The sequence below is a fragment of the Netta rufina genome (genome assembly GCF_964035555.1).
Source record: "Netta rufina genome assembly, chromosome: 2".
NCBI lineage: Eukaryota > Metazoa > Chordata > Aves > Anseriformes > Anatidae > Netta > Netta rufina.
Window position 1 is genome coordinate 1286939 of NC_140124.1, and position 17646 is coordinate 1304584.

General features: G+C 55.5%; 1 protein-coding gene across 1 annotated transcript; it reads right to left on the reverse strand.

The window, feature by feature from the left end:
* Positions 1-1384: 1384 nt before the first annotated feature.
* Positions 1385-17601, reverse strand: KLHL18 (kelch like family member 18; the record flags this gene model as incomplete). The annotated part of the gene is made up of 10 exons (XM_084306925.1): positions 1385-1771; positions 2949-3060; positions 3374-3478; positions 5012-5249; positions 6113-6249; positions 6502-6662; positions 7847-8045; positions 9518-9658; positions 9858-9988; positions 17467-17601. 10 exons carry the CDS (start codon positions 17599-17601, stop codon positions 1385-1387), a joined length of 1746 nt encoding a protein of 581 aa, XP_084163051.1.
* Positions 17602-17646: the final 45 nt, after the last annotated feature.

A 17646-nucleotide genomic window follows, 5' to 3' on the forward strand; every position in this document is an offset into this window, starting at 1 on the left:
TGGAAAGCAATACGATCCCAAGGTGGTTTTTTTTTTTGTATATTTTTCCTTTTTTGTGTGTGTTTTTCTTTTTTTTTCTTTTATAAAGTGTCTTAGCAGCACGGGAACCCCCCCCCGCAAGGAATTCGCCCCCCCAGCCAAGCCGTCCGTGGGTGCAGGGAGGCAGAGGAGCGCTCGACAGCTCGACCTAAAATATCCACAGTACCCGAATATACAGACATCCACATTTACACCCCGAGTCCAAAAATCCCAAGCGGGGATGGAGGAGAAGCAGGGGCTCGGCTGGGGGAGCTGGGGGGGCGCCCCAAACCTCCCCAAAACCCCAAAACTTGGGCACAAGACGGACGCGAGCCCCCGTGGCTGCCCCCCGGCGGGGTTAGTGTTTGGGGGGGGCTCCATCCCATCGCCTCTCCTGGCTGCTTTTTTGGGAAATCCTGAGGGAAAAGGTTCATTTTCTTCGTCTCGACAGACACGAGGGGGACGCCGATCTTTTCGGGGCATCTTTCTGATCGCCACCTCGGCTCCCCCGCCGCCGCTGGGGCAATCCCGGGACCGTTGCTTAGTGTCATTTTCGTTTGGCATTCCCCCTCCGAAGCCGGCGGCTGGTTTAACCGTCCCCCCCTTTTCTCCTCTTCCTCCTTTCTCCACCGTGCGGCTCTTGCGGAGAGGTTTTCCCCATCGAGCTGAAGAAAGCCCCGGGAGCAGCGGCGCCTTGCGCAAGAAGCACCTCGAGGCGCAGAGCCTGGATGCGCCCCCGAGGACCCGAGCTGCTGGATTTGGGTCGTTTTGATAAACTGGGGAAGGTCCAGGGGTGCCCAGCAGCAGCCGACAACACCAAACACTCAAGTTGATCGACCCCTCGGGACGCCAGGGCTGGTTTGGGGCTGTTTTAGGGCCGTTTTGGTGCTGGCAGAGGTGCGTGGGCATTCCCCCGAGTCCTCAAAGTGGCCGTTGCCGTGTCACAACCGGGGTTGCTCCCCAAAAAGCCCGCAGCTTGGCTTCCCAAAGTCTCAGGCCGACGTGGCTCAGTGCTATTTGTCAAACAAGCGGGGAGAGAGGAAGGATTTGCTCAGCCACGGGGCCGCAGGAGTGCTGGGGAGGGCGGCGGGCGGCTCCCTGCACACCCACAGGAGCACTCGCACCGTTAATTCCCCCCCAAAAATAAAATAAAATTTGATCTTTCCGGAGCCTCAGTCCGAGAGCCGAGGGGGCAGGGGATGGTTTTGTCACCTCGTGTGTGGTTGCGAACGACGCCGGAGCACCCGGAGCTGCGCTTCTCTTCGCCCACCCCCCTCGGGGAAACCGTAATCCCGGGGATGGGGCAGCCCCGAAACCTCTCCCCCCCCCCCCCCCCCCCCCCCCACCCCAAATCCCCAAATCTCCTTCAGATGGTGAGGAGGGGGATGCAGCCCACCCCCACCCCTCCCTCGTGGCACACCATGGGAGCCATGAACGTCCAGCGGTTGGTCTCCGGGTCGTACATCTCCACCGAGCTGAGGTTGGACTGGCCGTCGTAGCCCCCCACGGCGTAGAGGCGGCCGCAGTTGGCCACCAGGGAGACGCGGCTGCGCCGGGTGTTCATGGGGACGAGCAGGTACCACTGATCCGCCACCGAGCTGTACACCTCGGCCATGCTGAGGAAACCCGAGCCGTCGTAGCCCCCGCAGACGAACATCTTGCTGCCCAGCGAGGCGGCGCCGTGGCGGCAGCGCTTGTTCAGCATGCTGGCCACCGGGTGCCAGGTGGCCGTGTGCTGGTTGTAGTACTCCACCTGCAGGCACAAGGCACAAAGACAAAGGCACGGAGTTCAGGAAAAGCCAGCGGCCCCCAGAAGAAGCGGCCCTGCGACCGTTTTTAATTGTGCAACCCCCAGCGGGTCGGGATGCTCCCGGTTCGTTCCTTGGTTTCACCCCTTTGGGTGTTGTAATGTTTGTACTGAGCTGTTGCTGCACAGACCACAAAAAAACTGCCCCCCTAAACCTCCCCTCCCCTCTCCTCTGCTTCTGGGATGGGTTTTGAGGAGGTTTCCGAGCCTCCCAGGTGGGTTTTAGTGGCTGCAGTTCCCCACGGCCACACCTCGGCCTCTCCTGGTGCAGTCTGAGCTCCCTGTCCTGCACCTCAGCTTCGTGCCCTCCTGTGCAGGGAACTCCTCCACATTTGGAAGAGGTTTTTTTGCCCTCAAGGCAAAACAAAACGACCCAAAAAGCAGAACACCAACATTTTGCATCCCTTATCCTTCTGCAGGGACCCCTTCCACGGGAACTCCACACGTGGCCAGCTCAGGGCTGAGCCCAGACGAGCAGAGCTGTCATTTTTGGCTCTGGGGTGCCTGCTGCAGACAAAAACCCACCCCTGAGCGAGGTGGAAGTGCAAATTGCTGCTCCCTGCAAACCCCTGAATTACAATTTGCTTCCTGAGAGCAGCGCATCAACGCCAAATCCAATCCTGACACGGAAGGAGCCTTCCCTGTGCCCCACGAAATCCTGCCCTGGGGAACGTGCAGAGCCTTGCACCAGCAGCTCCCCCTGCTGCGAAGCTCATTTCTAAGAAAATCGTCCTGAAAATGAAGCCACCAAACAGGCAGGGAGGAAGCAGGGGAAGCGCCTGGCATCTGGGTCTCCAGAGCTCAAGGAACGCCAGGATAAAAGTAGTTAAAAAAAAATAATAAAGGAAGCAGGGAGGCAACAAAATGCACGCACTCGATGCTTTTGTCCCCTTTTGTGGGGGACAGGAGACATTTAACTCCATTTTCTGTGGGTTCCTGGCTAGCTCCTTTCTTCCCGAGCTGGAAAAAGGGCTCTGGAAAGGCCAAAATCTGATGGTGTGAATGCTCGAGGCATTTTTGGTTTCGTGGGGAGAGGGCACGGAGCCCTCCCAACCTGAAGCTTCACCTCCCAGCCGCCTGCAGCAGACCGATTTCGGCACGAAGCCTTTGGGAAGCGACTTACACTGTTGAAGATCTGCAGCCCGTCGTGCCCTCCCGACACGTAGATCCTGCCCTCGAAGACCGTGACCCCGGCGGCGCTGCGGTTGGAGCTCATGGGGGTCACCACCGTCCACCTGGGAGGGAGAAAAGAGAGCTCAGGAGGGGCTCTCCACGAGCAGCCACCAGGTTATTGCAGCTCTGTCAGCTTTTCCAGGACGGGGTTTCGGTAATTCCTCTTCCACTGCCCGTTTTATTTTGATTTTTATTGAAATCTTTGCTTTCACCTCCCTGCATCAAGGCGAAGCCCTGCGGGGAGGGACACCGCACAGCCCTAAACACCTCAACCACCTTCTCACACCCCTCACCATGTTGTTTTTTTATCCCCCAGCGGTGCCACGTCGCTGGCAGCAGCAGGAGGAGAAGCTGAAGGGCGCAGAGAGCTCTTACTTGTTGGTTTCTGGAGAATAGGCCTCCACGGAGTTGAGGGAGGAGTTCCCGTCGTACCCGCCGCACACGTAGATCTGGCCGTCCAGCACCACCGTCCCCATCGCGCTGCAACGAGCAGAACCCCGTCAGGTGGCTTTAGGAGGGGGCCACGCGGCCTAAAACACAGCAAAATCTGCACGGCCTGCCTCGTTTGCTGCCTCTTGGGTGTATTGATTCACCCTGTGGGACCAGCGGGGTGATTTCAGCACGGGGAACAGCCCGCACGAGGCACCTGGAGAGCTGAGCAGTGTCCCCATCCCAAGCAGGATGGATTTGAAGGCAGCAGGACACCAGATGTAGTGGTTGAACCCCTCTTTAACCTCACCTGGATCACCAGCACACCTCCCTTTTCCCCCTTTTCCCCGACTGGAGGAACTAAAACCAAACCCCGAGGAGTAATTCAGCCACGGGTCAAAAGCCCACTGGTCCTGGCTTCCCGTAAAGACCTTTGGAAACGAAGTCACAAAAAAATCTCCTGGAGAAGCTTGGCAACAACAGCAGAGCCCCAGCACCACAGCAAGAGCCAAGGGGTTTGTACAGTAACAGATTTGGGCAGATTTGGGCAGATTTTCTTCTGCACGAGGGCATCTAACCCCCAATTTGCTTGTCTGAGGCTCAGAAACCCCATCATGGAAGAGCGACTGCCTCTCGCCGTGGGAAAAGCTCCCAGGAACCTCGCTGCTGGGGAAAAAGGGAGCTTTCCTGCCACAAATTAACCCCGTGGGCGATCTCCCTGGAAAGGATTCCAGGAATTTCGATGAGCTCTGCCTCCGAGCCAGCCCCGAAGTTCTGGATAAGAACCAGAAGGGCCCGGGGCTCGTTTCTGTGCTCCCCTGCAGGAGGGAGACAGCAGCAGCTGTAGGGACGCCGGGCGCCTGCCCACACTCAGCCTCTCACAGCCCAAAAAAATAAAACATCCCGGACCACAGAAACCAAAGCAGGCAAACCACGCTGGTCAAGAAGTGCTGCAAAGCTCCCAGGGAGCAGCCACGAGGGGGAAAGAAAACCACAGCAAAAAGCCCTGGAAGCCAAGGAGGACGTCCAGCCACGGCAGCAGCCACGGTGTTGTGCTGGGGAGGACGGGCTGACCGAAATAGCATTTTACCCACATCTAGAATCAAAATCTGAAGAAACGGGGCTCTAAACTCATCCTTTGGCACTCCAGCTGAAGCCCTTAGAGGCCCGACGAGCAGAACATCTCCGCTCTTTTGGTTTGGTTTCACTCCCTCGTGCTCCAAGAGCTCAGAGACCTCTGGAGATTACAGCTCGGTTACTGCTCAGCTGCTTTTAACCTAGCCAGGTATTAAAGGCTTTCCTGTGGATCCGTGCTGTGCTGCACAGGTGTCACTTTGTGGAGTTTTAATAAAAGCTTATAGAGCTGCTGACAGTTCTCCCCTCTTACCAGAAAGCAGAGCCCAGATTTCAGCACAAACGCCCCCAAAATGGTTAGGGGAATCTCACCTGCTCCCACATTGCTCCTCTCCCCTCCGTGTGTTTTTTTTTTTGCTGCTTCCCCACGCAGGAACCTCTCTCCCTTGGCACGCCAGCCTTCCCCAAACCCCATTTTCACCCCTCCAGCTCCCTTCTCACAGCCCGTACCTTCTCTTGCTGTTCATGCTTTCCACTTTGGACCAGGAATCCATCTCCGGGTTGTAAACCTCCACCGTGCTCAGCCTCAGCTGCCCGTCGTAGCCGCCGATGGCGTAGAGCAGCCCGTTGACCACGGCTACACCCACCCGGCTCCGGGCCGTCGTCATGGGCTGGCACTTCTCCCAGCGGTTGGCGATGGGGTCAAAGACTTCCACCACGTTCAGCGAGTCGCCTGCGTAAAAATTTGCTACTCAAATTAAAAGGGGGAGACCCATTCCTCGGGCTCTGCCGCGCCGTCGCCCAGCGGAGGGGCAAATCGTGGCTGCCGCGACCCCAACAGATGGGGGCTGGCACGGGGACTGCGCCCGCTGGGCTCTTGGGAAAGCAGCCAGGCTCTCTCAAATCCTGTTGCAGCCCCCCTGCTCCCCCAAAATTAAGCCAGAGGCATTTCCCAGCCACGTTTCTGCTCGTTCACAAAGAGCCCGCTCTGTAAAATTCGTGTGAACTGCACCCTGTGATGCAAAGGGTTTGTAGAGGGTTGAAAACTTTGCATGTCCCTGGTGCATTTAGGGCTGCCAAGTCCCAGCCATGTGGAAGCGGGGCCTCTGATAGCCTCAAAGGGGCAGCAGAGACCTGCTCCCTCACAGCTGGTGGTGCTTCTGCTTTCTGGGAACGTTAACTTCCCTGGAAATCGCCCACGGGGTGAAGGCAGAGTGGAAATCCCACAAGGCAGAGCCCAGCACGGGCCCGCTGATCGGATCCTTCATCAGCGAGCTGTCCTTTGGCAGCTTTAAAATCAAGTTTCCCAGGTTAACGAGGTTATCTGAGACGGGCAGATTATCTCATTAACATTTTCTGTCCCTTTTTTGTGCTCTGACGCAGCAACCCTCACCAATTCAGCTTCACATCTCCAGGTTTTACATTGTTATAGGAGAGGATTCTCTGATTTACACGAGAGCTGTCCTAAATAAGCCTGACCTACACCGAATTCCTAGTGGGCAGATGTTAAACTACAGGCACGGCCACCTGCAGCACTTCAGTTCCTAATCCCACGGCCCTAACCAGCAAACCTGACAGCTCTCCTCGTCAGGGAGTGGATGTGCAAGGTACCTGCTGAGTTAAGTCCCCCGACAGCATAAATCAGGCCCGCGATCGACGTGCAGCACCGGGGACGGGTCTTGAACGCCGGGAGGTGCGGCCGGCGCTCTGGCATGAGGTGATAATCTTTGGCCTCGTCAACCAGATCCCTGAAATCCAAGAGAAATATTTCATTTGGTCAGCAGTGGCTTCCCCCGTGATGAGAGCTGACTGAAGTCGGATGCGGATTTAAGCCACTGACTTCCCAGCCATCATTTGTCCGGACAGAACGCCCCGTTGGCAGGTTAAAACCGGGGAGTTTTTTCACTCTATCCACAAAGAGGATGAATTTCCCTCTCCAGGACAGCCACATCGTGCTCCTGCTACCTCCCCGTGGGCTCAAACCCCCCGCCAAGCCTCACCTGCACTTGTGGCAGCAGCGCACGAGGTCGTCCTGCTGCACGCGGTCGGCGAGGAACTGCGGCCGGCACAGGGGCAGGCGGATTTTGGCCAGCAGCTCGGGCAGGAAGGGCTCCCTCTGCTCCCGGTCGTAGCGGATCCAGGCTAAGGCAGCTTCAAACACCTGCCCAAAGAGAGGCGGGGGAAGGTGGATTTTATTTTGGGCTTGGTTTTCGCTTGGTTTTTGCTTTTCCCCCCGCCCCGAGTTCCTACTGCTGCGGGTTGTCATTTGCAGGAAGATGGGAGCTGGGAAGAGTTTTGTCAGGCAAAATGCAATTTTTTTTTTTTTTAAAGTGTTAAAAATCAGTAAACCTGCGAAGAAAGAAGAGAGCACGGTGCTGCTCCCTGAAAACCAGCAGGCGGTTTTGATGGAGACAGTTCTTCCAGCCTTAGTTAACCACGTGGTGGATGCCTACAGCCGAGCTGGGCTCTCTCAGCTCCCTCTGTGGTCCCTGGAGAGAGAGGCCACAGGTTCAGCTCAGCTGTCCTCTGAGCCAGACCACGCCACGTGCATGCACACAGCCCTGAGTGTCTTATATTGCAACCTGGGGCCGTGGAGAAAAGCCCACGGCAGCCCAGAACAGAATTATGAAGTTTTTCCCCGATGGAGCAGATCTGGAGCCTCCCACATCGCCTCTCAGCACAAAAAAACTTCTTCCCCAGGACCACGGGGAGCTCATCTCCCTACAGGGAGGCAGCGGCAGCGCTGCTTTTGGTTAGTCACCTCCTCGGAAAGGGCAGGACGGCTTTTTCTGGCTCGAGGACAGGTTCTGCTTCTCCTGCAGGCTGCCAGCCCCGCACCGACAGGTTGGCGAGGCTGCCGACACGTCCTGAAGCGGCTCAGCCCTGCTTTCTGGCTGTTCTGGGAACACGCCTGTCCAGAGGCGCTTTTTGATGCCAAATTCATTCGTTAGAAAATCTTGGGAGACTCCTCGCACCTCCAGAACCTTCTGGGCTGGAGCAGGAGCTCTGTAGGGAAGGACTCCCTGCGCCCTCAGCTGAAGCAGCAGGGCATAGCTGCAGCTCCTCCTCTGTCAGAAGTGAACCAAAACGCCTCGATGCAACGTTCTGCGAAGCCTACGCTCCAAAAAAACCCTAGCAGGCATTTCCCAGAGCCAAAAAAAAAACCTCTCCCAGCACAGACAAGAAGCCAGGCAGCACAGCTCTGCCTACCTCTCAGGGCTCCCACACTCCAGGGCAGCTTCCCAGCCCCGCTCAGCCCAGGAACGGGATATTTATTATCATCCCATCCCTCCACCAAGCAACCAGAAACCCCCCCCCCGAGGAGGATAACCACCACGCAGGTACCTGCTCCTCGGATTTCACGTTGAGCTCGTCCCTGGAAACGAGCTCCAGGACGTCTTCGAAGGGCAGCGCCAGGAACTCCTCGGACATGGACACCTCCACGAAGTGCTGGTGGATGAAGCTGTTGGCGGCGGCGTAGAGCACCGCGCACATCATGGTCTCCGCAAACTGCCGCACGCCCAGGCAGTTCTTGGGGTGAAGCCTGGGCAAAGGAGAGCAAAACCGAGTTTAATTTCACAGGAGGACGGATGGAATTGCAAACGGGCTCAGCGAAGCACCAGAGGATACGCGGAGCTGTGTCCTCTGCCAAGAAGGGTTTAGAATAAAAGGTTGCGGCTCAGAATGAAGGCACCTGCACGGAGATTTGGAGCCAAAGGATGGAAACCACAACTTGAAATCTCCCCTTAGACCTGCCAAGGAGCCTCTGGGCAGCCTCTGCACTAAGAGAAGTTGTCAGTGGAGGGGAAACGTGAGGCTCGCAAAGCAATCCCTCTCTCCCGCTTCTCTGGGCTCCTGGCACCTTTGTAATTCTGGTGTTGGACGCAGCTGGGTGCAAGGACACAGCACAAATAACCCAGAAAGCAACAAATCTTTCCTGAGCACTACAGAGCAGCACCTGCTGCACCTCCCCGAAGCCGTTTCCTGCCATAAGGAAGCTTTTTCACCCAAGCTGCTTCTGCAACGAGGCTGGGCAGCGAGGAGCAGCGCTGCAGACCCCAGCTCTCCCCAGCACAGCCACTGCAAAGAGCTGCTCAGCGCCAAGAACGTCCTTCAAGGACACCCAGGAATGAATTTCAGGCACCCTGTGGCTCCTGGTGGATTTGGGCTAACTGCAGCAGCCAAACCGCAGAGAAACCAACTCACCTTGCTTAAGTCCAGGTATAAATATATAATAAATTATTATAAAATATAAATATAACCACCTACAGCTCGCTGGGACTCCTGAAGCAACACAAGCCACCTCCTCCCAGCTTGGTGTCACATCCAGCGCCCCAAATAAAATGTTTTGGCAGGAAAATTTAACACCCTGATCTTATATAACTTGATTTCAAACCTGCAGAAGCTCAGGATTCACCTGGGACTGTAAACTGAAGCATTTTGTACACGGAGGAAATGCACTTTTTTCTCCCCAAACCGAAATTCTAGGACAGCTCTGTTTGGAAGTGAAATAACAGCTGGATGAGACGTTGCATTCGTTTGGGATTTGTGTTTAATGTCCCACGGACACACAGAGCAGCTGAGGGGAACCAGGCTGGGGAGCAAGGGAAGCGGGTCAGGTCCTGGCGCTGCCTGAAGCTGCGTGCGGGATGTTCCCAAGGAATAACCCGGCTTTGTGCTTTCCAGATCACGCTGCTGGAATGAAACTGGAGGCAAACACCAGCCAGGGGACTGGAAAAACTGGAACCAGTTTAACGCTGCCAGAGATTCCCATCCAATGCCTCACTGAGTCCGTTCCTCCCCTTTGCTACGGGCGGCAGCAGGCAGGGGACGTGCTGCGATGGGTTTGTTAGGGGCACACACACATCGTGCTGGGCTAGGGTCCGAATTTTTGGGTACACCTGCATGGTGCCAGGAGTCGATGATCCTCGTGGGTCCCTTCCAGCTCAGGATATTCTACGATTTCTGTGATTCTAACTCTAAAAAGGGAATTGTTCAGCCAGTTTTGCCCCTTACCTCTCTCTGAGGAAGGTGCAGCAAGCATCCTTGATGTTCTGCAGCTGGAGGAAGCTCGCCCCCATCAGCAGCGACTGGACGTTCTGCTGGTCTATGGCCAGGTGCCCGTTGTAGGCAAAGTTGATCAGAGCCTCGAGCGCGCTGGACAAAGGGGAGAAAAGGCAAAAAATAAATGATTTCAAGCCAATTCCATCAGCTGAGCACAGCACACTGCTGAGAGAAATCCCTCCTGGTGCAATTCACGGAGAGGGCAGGCTTCAAGCCTTGCAGGTACAATGCCAAGCCCTACAAAGCACTCACTCTGTCAGGATCAAACCCGCTGAGGTGCCCGGGAAGTTACCTGGGGTCCATCCCTTGCATGACGATCTCATCCTGCTTGCACTCCATCATGTCGTTGGTGAACATGGCATGGAAGTACGGGATAGAAGCCGCCAGCACGATCCGGTGAGCGCTGAACTTGTGGTCCCCAACCTAAAGGAGAATTAAAAAAAAAAAAGGGAAGGAGAAGATCAGCACCATCCACCACCAACCAAACGATATGGATGAATCGCTGCAGCACAGCTCTGCCTGTCCAGCAGTAACCGAGGGCTGAAAGACAATTTCCAGGGTTTTTGTGGACAAGTTTTCAAGGCAAGACAGCTGACAGGGTCTGCTAAGCTCTGACTTTTGAATCTGGTTTTCCAGCCTTCTGGCAGCTCACCTGGGCGGGATGAAGCAGGGTCAACTCCAAACTGCTCACAAAGAGCCACAACCACGGCACCCCGTGCTGATGTAAATCATTGTTCAGCTGCGTGCACAAGCTCCAAATGCTGTGCAAGATTTTGTCCTCCTCACAGTAACGCAGCTCTGATTATTACTCCTCTCCGTTGGCTCACAGTTTTTTCTTTTCCCCTCTGATTTCCAGGCTGACCTGACTCACACGAGTTGATACCTGAGCTTGTACCAAACTGCCCTTTTCTCCCGCTTCAGCACTTCTCAGTTTTCCCACTTTCAGGAGTTTTCCTTTTTCAGCTTTGTTTGGCTGGGACAAACAAGCTGGCACAGCAGGTCCTCTGCTCTCCGGGCCATCCAAGCAGCCCTTCTCTTCTCTGCAAAAAGCTTCGTTGCCCTTTCATGTCTAGGCAGCACGTTAGCAAAAACGTTGCCTGTTTGGGGTTTTATGGTTACCTTGAAAACACAGCCCTGCCTCTTCCTTCAAGCCCAGAGCTACCACGCTCAGTAAATGTGACCCAGAAGCGAAGCTACGAGCCCAGCAGAGCACAACGCACACCACAACCACAGCTAAAAGCATCTCTGCTTCAGCATTCTCCTTGCATTTCATCCTAGGAGGGTGCAGGGGCTCCTCCTTGGGTCTCTGGCTGGCAGAAAGTTTTCCTATGCAGGTTTTCCTGGGCACAGCCACAGCCTGGATGACCGGGATATGGGGCTGGCCCCTCTGCTGCCCATCTCCCTGCCTGCTGGTCCCAAACGCCCGACCTCCTGGATAAAGCCAGAGGAATAAACACCTGAGACGTGTTTCTTTCACATGGTTTTTGCTGAAAACATTTGGAATTAAGGCAAAAGACTAAGGCGCTGGGAGTCACTGAGCACGGGGCAGGATGAGAGCCCAGCGGGCACACAAGAGACACAGGAAAGCTCTCTTTTTGCTGCCCGTATTCACCAGGCTCAAGACATTAAAGAATAAAGTGTCTTATCTCTAAAACGTTGGAAGATGTCGTGGTGCCTGGCAAGAAGTCAGCCCCACAGCCGCGTTGCTTTGCTTTACCAGATAAGTACAAGATGTATTTGGGTGAGCCTTCCCGTCCAGGCAGCGCGGAATGTGGTTGAGCAACTACCGAAGTGGGCACGAAAAACAGAGCTGAATTCTGCTTCCACCCAGACACAAACTTGCCAAAAATCACAGCTACTCAAATGTCATTTCACCTTTTTTTTTTTTTTTTAAAATAACAAGTAGGATTAAAGCTGACTAGATGTGTATTAAACGCTACAGTTATACCTGCTTCAAATGCGAGCTGCTATCCTCTAGATATAACTGGAGTTATAACCAAAGTTAACCATGCTGTTGCAACTGGTGTTACGTTTATTCAAAACAAGCCTACCATGCTAGCCAACGAGGAGAAAAGCCCTCTGCTTTGGAAAATAACCATAAAGCACAAAAGCGACACAGGCTTAAATTTATTTTTAAAACAGATCTGTGCCTTGGACATCACCTAAACCCTGGTGCAAGCCCCCAGTTTGACAAAACGCCCTGTGCTGTCACCCTGAGCAGCACTGAAGGACCATGGCATGCAGGCAATCAGTGGTAATATCCTAATTGAACCAGACCAACCCTTCTTACAAGCCATCATTTTTACAAGCCCGTCGCCGCGGCTCCAGACCTCCGCATCCTGCTGGCAGCACAAGCCTTGATTTGCCTCAAATTTTACGTCAAATTCTGTCTCCACTGCCTGCACCTCTCCCTAGGAAAGGCAGAAAGGCCACACACGAGAGGTGTTTCACGCTCCAACCCCAATTACACAGGACATGAGCACATTTTCAAGTGTCTTTGTGGAGCCGTGCTCCATCCCCAAGGGCTGCACAGCTTCAGAGATGGACGTCCCTGGTCCCCCAAAAACAGCCTCGCTGTAAACAACACACCCAGTTATGACAAAAGCAATCATCTGCAGCCATTCAGCAGGATTCCAGGCGTGTTAATTAGGCTGTGTCATTAGAGGGAAGGAAAACCCCGTGTGGGCAGCACCGGGCAGCTCTGAGGGCCAGGCGTCCTCCACCCTTCTTCAAGGGGAGGATTTCACCTTGGGGAATGCCCCCTTTGGGGGCATCCCTGGTTATCTTGCCAAAGGGGGCATTTTTTTCTTGCCAAAGGCAGGGTTTGAACTAATCAGTGTGTTTTAATTCATTAAGAGTGTGTTTTAATTGCGACAGGAGGGACCTGGGCTCCCCACGCGGGGCTAGGCCTCGCGCAGGCCCCGGCCCCGATGCTTCCCACACGCTGCCCCTGCCTGACCTCGCAGATGGAGGAAATAAAACCGAAAGGAGTTGGGTGAAAAAGGGAATGGGTTTCTGCTGGCCTAGCAGGGGAAAGAAGGGGGACAGACACAGCCCCTGCCCACAGGGGCTGCATCAGCAAGAAGCTGGGCCGGCTCCACGCTGCCACTGCCACCAGCTGAGGCATCAGTCTCCTGGTACTGGGCACGATTAAACCTCCACTTCTATTCCTTTTATTTATTTATTTTTTATTTTTTAACTTGCTCACGTAACGATAGAGGGCCCTGAGGGAGATTTCTAAATCGGGATCTCTGGTCAAGAAGCCAGCGTTACGTCCGTACCATCGCCGCTTCACGCCGAGTCCCGCAGGAAGGGCTGAATTTCTCGAGCCCTGGTTTTCCTGCCCAGGATGAGAAATACTCCAGAGGATGAGCAGACAGCACACATCCCCTCAGTTCAGCCTCACTTATGACTCAATAAATGCTCCTCGTCTCTGGAGCTAAACGATCTGCCTCCCTCCTGAGGGAACCAGCATGCTTTCCTATGTCTGCCACATGTCTGACACTACAGCTCGTGCCCTTCTTGCCATCAGCTCCACAACGGGCTTCATTTGCCCCAAACCCACCACAGACCTGCCCATTAGCTCCAGAAGTACCAGCAGAACACTAAAAAAGAAGTAGAAAAAGCTTTGTGGGGTTGAGTAACCCCGTTTTTGCCCTCCGAGCCCTCGCACAGGCACAGGGACGGTCTGCTCAGTTCCTGTTTTGATTTTGCAGAGCAGCTCTCGCTCGGCAGCATGGCACTGGGAACCCACTGCCCTTCCTACATTCACCAGCTGCCTCAAAGGAATGATTTTCCTTTTGGTTTTGCGTTCCTACACAGCTGCATTTGCTCCAAGCGAGCGAGCTGGGGTCTCCTGCAGCAGCAGCTCCCTTCTGAGGTCTCAATCGCCTACCTAATGCCACAGGGCGAGCTGCTGAGGACCTGGGCTGCCTTTTGGGGTCCAGCCTCTCTCACATCACGACCAGAACCTCAGCTGGGGATGCCAGCCTTCAGCTGAAGCTCTCGGTTGCCCTACCAGACCATTTTGTGGCTGTGGTTTTACAGAGATCAGGCGCTGCTGTTGGGTTAAGCACAGCTCGGCGCGTTTACCTGTCACTCCGAGGGGCTGCAGCCCATCTCCAGGCCCAAACGAAACTGCTCAGATGCGATCGCATCCCCACCACGGAGCCGGGATCAGCAGAGCTGTTACAACTCTGTTTACACGAGTGTCAAAGAAGAGAAATACTCCAGGAGCTCCACGTCGGCAGGGGCGCTGGGAAAAGGCTGGAGGGCAGCTCCTTGGGGCAGCACTCCCACCCCTTCCCCAGCCCGAGCAAAACAAAGGCTTCCCGAAGCCTGAAGGCTTCCTTTAAGGCACAAAAACCCGTTTACCAGAGGCACGAGCAGCACTGCTGCTCGCAGAGCATCTTTTCCCACCATGAAGGTGACAGAATTCCCTTCCTCGGGCTGCTTAATAGGATGCAGGCTCTCCCTCACACTCCCACACCCCAAAAACCTTAGCGAGTCGCAGGGCACGCTGAAGCTCCCTCCACAGCAAAGTGGTGTAGGTGGAATGAAGGCATCTATTGTTCTCGTTACGCTGCAGAGCTGAGAAGTCTCTCGAGCTCTCTGCTGCAAAGAGATTTTTTTTTTTTTAAAAAAGAAACGTTCATCTTTCCTGACACGCCGTGATTTGGCCTCAGAGTGGGAATCCAAGGCATCGTGGCAAGATTTTGCCAGGCAGAGGGCACCGAGGAGAAGGCTCAGCACAGAAACGTGTGGGTTCTGCGAAGGCTTCAGGTTTAGTGCCTGCGTGAGGCTCTAAAAATACTCGTCTTCATATAAGGGAAGAGCAGCGAGAGCGGCTGGGACGTGGGGACGGAGGTGAGCGAAGAGCTCCAGCTGTAATCCAAAGCAGCTCCCTCCTCCTGGGCGACAAGATTTCAGTAAGGTCCTTAGCAGAGAGGCTTTGAGTACACCCCGGATTATCTGATTTTCACATCTGCCAGCTGCTCGAACGAAGCGACAGCCTCGTTGTGCTCGGGATCTCCCCAAAACAGGCCCTCACGTCCACGGGGCAGCCAGGGACGGGCTTTTCAAGGACTGCTGAAGCCGCCTGGAATTCCACTTCTCTGCCACGGCGGGACCAAGGGAGGCTCCTCCACCTCTGCTCTGCTTGGCAGCAGCTCTCCCGTGCATCTGCTGGAGCCTGGAGAGTTTCAAACCAGCAGCCTGCTTTGGAAAATTTGGTCCAAACAGTCTCTTTGCGGGAAGCCAACAGGATTCTCACCTGTCAGGCCGATTCGGATGGTGTATAAAATAAATAATAACCCCCCTCTGCAGCTTGAAAGACCATTCACTTGTCAGGCTAGCGTTATTTTTTGAGACCTTTCTAATTAGTCAAGAGTTAATCGTGGAAATGTAGCACTCGAGCTGCTCCAAGGGAGCGCTCTCAGCTCCGTGCCGGCTTCCAGGAGCTCCAAAAACTTCTGCTTTCCCCGAATTTCTCCACGAGGAAACACCACGAGCGCTGCTTCCCCGTTTTACGGAGCGTGAGAAGCAGAGGAGCGACCCCCAGCAAGCAGAGCCGTCCAAGCAGCTTTCACCCCTTGATTTGTGTACTCAAAACCGGCGTTTGGGAAGGGCACAAACACCAAGGAGCTTCTCTCAGGCAACAAAACTGCAAATCCCTGCAAAACGAGGGGAAAAATCCTGCTGCACTATTGTTAGGTGCAGGAAACTGAGGTTACAAGAGCCTAAATCTTTAATGTGAAGCTCTTCTAGTGCAGCTAGCTTAGTAAAAAGCTCATTATTTCCACCAAAAAGGTAAAAATCAGCAGCAGTGCTGGCAGCAGAGGTGGCTGAACACTCACAAGCCTTGTGTTTAGAGGGGAGGCGATGCAACGTGTGAAGTGCCTGGGGAAAAAAGAGCTCCAGGGAGAGCAGAGAGAGCTCAAGAAGAGCTCAAGCAGCACTGCAGGCCGAAAATAACCCCCAGATCTGCTGGGGAACTGCTTGAAATTCAGCTCCTGGGGGAAAAGCCCCGATGTGCAGCTATCTCCGAGGGGATTTCTCAAACCTTGTCGCCCCAACCAGCTGCACACGAAGGCTCCGGGTGGCTCCGTGCAGCCCCAGGGGAGAGGCACGGCTCGGCTGCAGCCTGGTGAGATTTGGTTTCCACGTGGGAGCAGGGCTGAAGGATTTCCCTGAGCTGAGACAAATAAATAAGGGATGGACAGCGCCGGCAACATCAGCGCTCGTGGCTCGTAATCTCCTCGCCCCTGTGCTGCCACGTGCTGCCCAGGGGCAACGTGAGCAAAAAGGGGAAGGGATCCCAGATCCCAGCCCCTGCTGGATGAATTTCCAAGAGGAATAATTAAAAGAAGCCGGAATACCAACGCTGCCTCCTGATTTTGAGCTTGCGTGGGCTGAGGGAATCGCACAGCCATCGACCCCAGCAACCCGAAAGTGCCACAGCATCTTCCAGGCGGGGTTTTTTAGTGCTTCTTCATCCTTTCCCTACCTAGCCGGCGCCCAGAAATCCCATTTCCAGAGGCAGAGAGGCAGGATGCTCAGACCTGAGGGCGAGGAGAGAAGCTAGAGGGGGATTTGGGGGCTGTGGCGTGCAAGGAAGGCGAGGCTGCTGGTTCGAATCGACGTGAGACTGGCTGTTTTGGGGATCTCTGCTAAATTATCCCGGCGGAGGAGAAAGCTAAGCCTCGTTTTAAGCAAACCAGACCAATTTTAAAACCGATTTTAAACCTCTGCAGAGCCGAAAGGCTCCGCGCCCTCCCGGAGAGGGAGGAACAAAATATAACAGCAGGAGGGGAACAGCACGCGGGGCCAAGGCAGCGCTGCTCCCGCTGCGGTTAGCGGCTCAAGGTGCCTCGTTTTGCCAGGATTTGGGACAAAAATCAGCAAACGGGCAGTTCCGGGGAGTGTTTTCCCCAGGGATTGCTCTGCAGGGGCAATTTGAGCTGAGTCGGCCGGGTGACACCTCCCTGAGCAATCCCACTGCGGGGTGAATGGCAGGGAGGACCCCAGCCCCCACTCAGGACCCCTCCTGCACCCCTAAGGACCCCCCAGCACTCTCCCTACAGCCCTAGGGACCCCTCAGAGCTCCCCAAAACCCCAAATACCTCTCATAGCCCCCCCCAAAGACCCATCAGGACCCCCCCCCTCCATCCCCAGGGACCTCTCAGGGTCCTCCCACAACCTCAAGGACTCCCCAGGGCTCCTCTTGGAGCTCCTAGAACCTCCCCAGGACCCCTCAGATCCCCCAGGATCCCCTCAGATACCCCCTAGGACCCCTCAGACTCCCTCAGATCTCCCCCAGGACTCTTCAGATCCCCTCAGATCCCCCCTAAGATCCCCCAGGACCCCTCAGACCCTCTCAGACCCACCCTAAGGCCCCTCAGACCCCCCCCAGGACCCCTCAGATCCCCCCTAAGACCCCTCAGACCCCCTCAGGTCTCCCCTAAGGCCCCTCAGACCCCCTCAGATCCCCACCAGACCCCCTCAGATCCCCTCTAGGACCCCCTAGACACCCTCAGATCCCCTCTATGGCCCCTCAGATCCCACCTAGGACCCTTCAAAATCCCTTAACCCTCCCCACGCCCCCTCAGATCCCCCCCAAACCCCCTCAAAACCCCTTAACCACCCCCCAAGGCTCCTCAGACCCCCTCAGATCCCCCCAGGACCCCTCAAAACCCCTTAAACCCCCCTCAAGGCCCCTCAAAATCCCTTAACTCCCCCCAAGACCCCCCCAAACCCCCTCAGATTCCCCCCAAACCCCCTCAGACCCCCCCCAAACCCCCTCAGATCCCTCTCAAGACCCCCCAGGCCCCCTCAGATCCCCCCCAGGCCCCCTCAAAACCCCTTAAATCCCCCCCAAACCCCCCCCCAAACCCCCCCAGCACCTTGAGGGTCACGTCGCACAGCTTGCCCTGCCGCCGGATCTCGCCCATGACGCCGTAGCCGCGGCTGGGCAGGTCGCCCACCGAGAAATGCACCAGGTCCTCGGCGTCCAGCTCGGCCTCGGCCGCCTCCAGCATCCTCCCGGTGGCCCCCCAGGACCCCCCCGGGTCCCCCCCCAATTC